General features: G+C 35.0%; 1 protein-coding gene across 1 annotated transcript; it reads right to left on the reverse strand.

Moving 5' to 3' along the window:
- Window positions 1–381: 381 nt before the first annotated feature.
- LOC110903992 (TOM1-like protein 4) lies at window positions 382–6,348 on the reverse strand. Its single transcript, XM_022149798.2, has 9 exons — window positions 6,159–6,348; window positions 5,695–5,815; window positions 4,265–4,343; window positions 3,795–3,893; window positions 3,587–3,700; window positions 3,358–3,503; window positions 2,300–2,467; window positions 2,011–2,211; window positions 382–1,107 (listed from the first exon to the last, which is right to left on the reverse strand). Exons 2-9 carry the CDS (start codon window positions 5,805–5,807, stop codon window positions 549–551), a joined length of 1,479 nt encoding a protein of 492 aa, XP_022005490.1. The 5' UTR covers window positions 5,808–5,815; window positions 6,159–6,348; the 3' UTR covers window positions 382–548.
- Between the last annotated feature and the right edge of the window lie 246 nt (window positions 6,349–6,594).

The raw sequence follows: 6,594 nt of genomic DNA on the forward strand, positions 1-6,594 counted from the left end.
TTTAGTTGTTATGATTAAGTGTCAAAATACACCAAAAAACGGTCCAAACAAAACATCACATGCCCATGCGCTACTCCTAGGCCAAAGAGCAACGCATAGAATGTAAAAATAGACTAAAGAGGTGTGAGAATAGACCGAGCCTACTTATTAGAGAAATTGAATTATCCTTGCAAATAAAACCCATCTGAAGGAAGTTTATTTGGCAGCTCGCTTCAAGTGGGAATTTAAAAAAATCTTCTTGGTTGTTTAACTCTTTATCAAGATTATATATAGCAATGTGTGTGATGATTGCATGATGTATTTAAGATGAGAGTAGAGCTTCCCAAATGAAGGTAAGGAAGGGTTCAAGCCAGAGAAACATAGCTTTTAAAAATAAATAAATAAATAAAAATAGCAAGTCATTTCAAACCAAAAACACATTTACATACTCATAAAACCAAGTAGCAATGGCAAAATACAACCACCAACAAATTCACAAATCCATTTTATTCTCCAAGTAATATCCCTCCATTAATAACATACACCATCAAAACATGAACTGATTTACTTCAAAATGATCTATTCGGATACGAAGACGAAGACGGTGACGACGACTTGGCCTTGGCAAAATCCACAAGGTCTTTAAACAAAGCATCTTCTGGTTTTTCTTTCTTGGGTGGGGTCGAAGAATTAAGCGAAAGATTTTGAGTCTGACCCACCAAGCTGTCATAAGACGAACCCGACCCACTGCTAGATAGCGAAGTGTGATTCTGGTCAAAGAACTGTCGTCTCTCGCTATGTTTAGCAGGTGGTGGTGGGATGGACACTGCAGGCGCTGCGGTGTATTGACTCAACGGTGAATGGTCCTTGGGCTTGGGTTCATCGTACGTAGGCTGGTCGGTGAAAAGTGTTGCGGTTGGGTTTATGTAGTCGTCTGACGGTGGGGGAGGGGAGGGCGGCTTAGGCGGATTTGTTGATGGTTTGGAGGTGTATGTATCACCGCTAAGATAGTCAACCATGTTGCCTGAATCGGTACTAACGGGCCTCCTTGATGCGGGTGGTGGGGGAATAAGTGGGGCTGCACGCAGTGGTTCGGTTCTTGTAGCGTTTTGGTTCCTGCTTTGTCCCCTGAAAGATACAAACATGTCTTAGTTCATTCGGTTAAAAATTCTGATTAGGATGTAAACGAGCCTGAGCTGCATGTGAGCTACTTGAAACTGGCTTGTTAAAAACTCGAATCGAGCCAAGATTATATGAGCTCGAGCTCAAGCCTCACATGTCGAGCTTGACTAGGCTCACAAGCATGTTATTTATATAAATATAATACATTTTATTTTATATAACAAATATATAATGACACTATATAAATTATTATATATAAAATTATATCAAAAGGGGCAAGTTAATGTACAAAGGACTTTCAACGTACAAAGTAATTATGCATGAATGAAGGATTTCGAGATTACGTATGAAGAAAATAACAATTGAAAATTACGCACGAAGGAAAATCAGAATTACACAATAAAAATTACGCGTGCAGAAAATAACAAATTGAATTTACACAAGAAGAAAAATCAAAATTACGCACCCCGTAAAATTCCTTTTTATATTTTGTACACGTTAACAACCCTTTGTATCTAAACCTTTTACAATATGATAATATATAGTCTGTTATATATACAAAAAATTAAATAATACCTATAGAATATATATAATAAACTTTCTATAAATAGTAAACGAGCCGAGCTTGAGCTTGAAATATTATTTAACTAGCCAAACTCGAGCCTTAGAAAATTGAGCTTGAAACAGGCTGAGCATGAGCTCTTTTAAAATAAACGAGCCCACCTCAAGTTTAGACGAGTTTGAGCTTTGCTCAGCTCGTTTACACCCAACAACGTGTCTCTATTTAGATGTTTGACCAAAGGCTAAACTCATGATTGACCCGTTACTTAATCCGCCCCTTCTGTCACATTTACACACAAACTTTATGAATGAATGTCAAACATAAAGTACGCAGAAAATATAATTTACCGGTGTGCAAGCTGACCAAAATCATCATCAGACTCGTCATCCTCATGAGTAACATTCACAAGAGGAGCTACTGAGCTTTCGGTTGCTGATGTCACACCGGGCTGAGTAGGGCCCACACCCTTGGCAATATCATCATGACGGCGAAGAACACGCATCAAAGTATCATTCAAAGTCAAACCCTTGCCTAGAAGCTGCTCATCTCTATAAAAAACAAAAAAAAAAAATCAAGATTTTGTCCGTCAAAATTGCAAAATAACGATAAAAGTCAAACTTTTCAAACGGTGCTTACGATGTAGTATTTACAAGGGTCATGACCCGTTGTTGGTAAGATCGACATTGGTCAACAAGGTCAACAATCAATTCTTCTTTTACCCCCTCCTTGTTGTTAGGATCCAAAGCACAAAGCATGTCCATCAACACATCTGCTATTCCTTCTGCGTTCACGAGTTCCGACAAGCTGCATCAACCAACAACTTTTATTTATTATACACATGACAAAAAAAAAATAGCTTTATTATTATCTATTAAGTGTATAGGTAAAACTTTGACCCGTTTATATATAAAGGCTCGGGTTATAAGTAGACAGGTGTTTAAGAAATGTATCAATAAATTACCCGTTTTTTTTACTTGAAACCATTTCAAACCCGTTACCAACCATGACCTATAGGCCTGTAAACGAACCAAGCGTTCATGAATTGTATGTGAACTGTTCGGCAGGAAGTTCGTTTATTTAAATAAACAAACAAACATGAACATTTTTTTTTGTTCATTTTATTAAACAACGAACACGAACACGAACACACGTTTTGTTCGTTTATTTATGTTCGTGAACGTCCGTTTATGTTCGTTTAACTTTTAATAAATACATAAGTGGTTATATTTATATAAATATAAACATTAAACAGGGTTTTTAAATACTTATCATAATTAATCACTAACTTATATAAAAAACTATTTAATGTTCGTTATGTTTATTAAATTATGGTCGTATAAGTTTGTTTGTTTGTTTGTTTGTTTATGTTCGTGAACTGTTCATTTAAGTGTTAAACGAACGAACATAAACGAACACGAACATGTTCATTTTCTTAATGAATGAACATGAATGTATTCAATTATATGTTCGATTATATGTTCGTGTTCAGTTAAAGTTAAATGAACGAACACGAACATGCCTGTGTTCGTGTTCGTTCAGTTCGTTTACAGGCCTACTGACCTACACGCCCATTTTGCCACCTCTTAAGACTACTCAATACAATCATGGTAATACTTAAAAAAAATAATTCTTGAGGTGATAATATATGAAGAAGCGTTTGACCCGAGGTTATCAGTCAACTCTGAAAAAAATACCTAAGTCCCGCAGCATCGGTTTGAAGGGACGCCTGAATAGCCGCTTCCTCATACGGTGAAGTAGCGTGCACAACAGGGTGCGTTTGCGGTGGTGTAAATAACGGGACACTGTTCTCTTCTTTTGGTGGAAAATCTACTCCTGCAGACTGTAAAGTACTCGAATATTAAAAAAAAAAGTTAAACTATATATACAAATATAAATATTCATTATTCCAATAACTATAATCACCCTCAGTTCATTGTATGCTTCATAGTATTGCGGATACCGTCCTCCGCGTCCCCCAAACGCTTCTTGCCAAGTATCTATCAGGATAAGAATCTTTTCACGTACGTTTAAATCCGGCTGCAATATCGAAATTTTCGGTTAATTAGGTAACAAGATGTGTGGTCAATGTAAGCAAAGTGAAATATAGCATGAAGCTTGCCAAACAAGGCACCTTTTTCTTGACGATTTTGACCATATCGTGCAAAATGTCCCGCTCGATAATCAGCTGAAATATGTTCTCTCCGCAATTTTTAGTCAGAGTTTCCAATACCTGATTCAGCAATTACAAAAAGATATAAAGTTGGTTCCTTGCAGAATAAGTAACAAATATTAAGAGTTAACGGGTGCGAAACGTATATAAAACATGATATAATGTTGGTTCCTTGCAGGATAAGAAACAAATATTACGACAGACTTAACAGAGTATGTCAAACATATATGAAAGACGATATAAAGTTTGAAACATGATATAAAGTCGGTTCCTCACAGAATAAGTAATATATATTTTGACAAAGTAACGGAGTATGCAAAGTAACGTAGAATATGTAAGAAATTTTATAACATAGTTAACAAGTATACTAAAAATATATGAATATGAAACATGAAAAAAAGACATCGAAAAATGTGCAATGAAACACGTACGAAAAGAGCGAGGAGTTGTATTTTTGGATTTTTGTTCCCGAGCTTCTTCTTCAGTAACTTCAGAGCATCTTTTGCTTGCCTGCAAAATCAAGCACATAAAGCCTCAAGATAAAATTAATTACTAAAGTTTTCCAAATCAAGATAAGTCCTAGAAGGATTTAAAAGGAAAGATCAACAAATCCTTTTTATACATACAAATATTGTAATAAATAATCGGCTACAAAATAAATCATCATAATCAAGGGGCATGTCACACGATAGTAACCAAGTTTTTCATTAAAATCACTCAAACCTTCAATGTTAGAAACTTTTCATAAATGGTTGAAACTAAGTTCCCTAAATAGTAGCCAAGTTTATTAATTATTCCATTTAGGTCACTCAGCCTAACGTGTTACGAAAAAAATTCACAAAAATAGGACAATATTGAAACTTGAGTGAGTTTTAGAGTTGAAAAAATTCATGATTTTTAGCGTTAAGGACTTTTAGGGGAGTGCAAGGGCGAAGCATTGAAGGGGCCCGTGGGGAGGGGGGGGGGGCCCCCGACCCCCCGAACTTTTCGTCCAGTAGTGTTATCTATGCACGTTTCGTATAGAATTTTTTAGGTATATACGTTTTCGACCCCCAAAAAAAATAAAAATTTAGGTATATACTTTTAGGTCCGGTGACTTCTGACCCCCCGGTGAAAATTTTCAAGCTTCGCCACTGGGGGAGTGTATAGTCATATAGATGTGTCTTAGGGGCTTAGATTTTCCTATGCTCTAAATGGACTTTACATGTGATTGTCTTCATGTATTTATGCCTATATATTGTTTTCCGATGCTATATATGTCATACTCTGCACAATTTTACTTCGAAAACCACAAACGTTTTAATGTTGTTCCATTTTTGTGAAAATTTTCATAACTGGCTAAACTAAGTGATCTAAATACTAAATAGGAAGATTATAAAACTCGGTTACTATTTAGTAATTATTCTTTTAGAGTTTATCAACATGTCACTAAATAGTATCCAAGTTTCATAACTGTTCCATTGAGATCAGCCACTCAAGTTTCATATTTGTTCGAAACTTTCACAACTAAGCGACCTAAATATAACAGTTATGAAACTCGGTTACTATTTAGTGACTATTCCTTTCAAGTTAAACAACACGTCATTAAACAGTAACCAAGTTTCATAACTGTCCCATCACAAAAATGAAACAACACCGAAACTAACTCATTGTCAAAGTTATAAAAACGTCAAGGGCCTTCACTCGCAGAACATTAAAACTCGGTTACTAACTTACTATTTTCCAACTTTCTCCCTAAAATTAATTTGTAAAAATATGTCTCCCCTACACATAAAAAACTATACAACAAAACCTAACTTGACATTAAAAGATTGCATATATAAAGATAAAATAATTACAATAATGGAAAAAGAAATTATACCCAGGATCCATATTAATAATATCACATAGCTCAATATTAATGGCCCAATCAGGACCGATCAGCATATCACTTGTTGCCCTTTCTGCACATGCTGCTGCATTACTGTTTGACATTTCTAAACCTGCAATCATCCCCCAAAAAAATTCAATTCAAAAAAAAAAAAAAAAAAAAAAAAACCCTAAAAGTTCAAGATTCACATCACAAGTTAAAATAATAAAATTCAAGAAAACTGAAACAGATTCACACCAATTTGATTAAATCTTGAAAAAAAACCCTACAATTTTAAAAGACCCAAAATCTTGATTGGATCGGAAGTTGAAGAATCGATGATATGATTCAAAAAGAAATAAACCCAGATGAAATAAGCGATCAAAATGAAGAATTTATCAAAACCCAAGTGGGAAGAAGATCAAGTGTGCAAGATTATGAATCTGAAAGAGAATGAAGGGATCAAGATTGGTTACCTTCGACAAGAATGATGTGATGAATAAAATGAAGAAGACCCAAAAGTTTGTTGTTTGTTCTGAGGATTGAGTCAAGAAAAGGTAGATATAGGATTTAGCAGAAACCGAGAGAGAGAGAGAGAGAGAGAGAGAGAGAGAGATGGTCTATGTGAGGGTGCGGGTGGTTTTTGGTTTGGGTCAAACCTTTTTTAATACTATTCTTGCAACAAGAGAAACCCAAATTATACTTGTCCTCATGATCAATTTAGATTAGTAGCTTTTAATTTTCTTTTTAGTCAATGTGCGTTATGTGTATATAATGTATATATGTTTGGGTTTTTGAGTGAAACAAAAGTGAAAATGCACTAATTTTAACGTTATTTTACTAATTTTGTGAAAATAATGTTAAAAGCAGAGGACGATTAATCATTCATCATGTGATGGCGTTGATAGCCGA

Source organism: Helianthus annuus, chromosome 4 (assembly GCF_002127325.2).
Source record: "Helianthus annuus cultivar XRQ/B chromosome 4, HanXRQr2.0-SUNRISE, whole genome shotgun sequence".
Taxonomy (NCBI): Eukaryota; Viridiplantae; Streptophyta; class Magnoliopsida; order Asterales; family Asteraceae; genus Helianthus; species Helianthus annuus.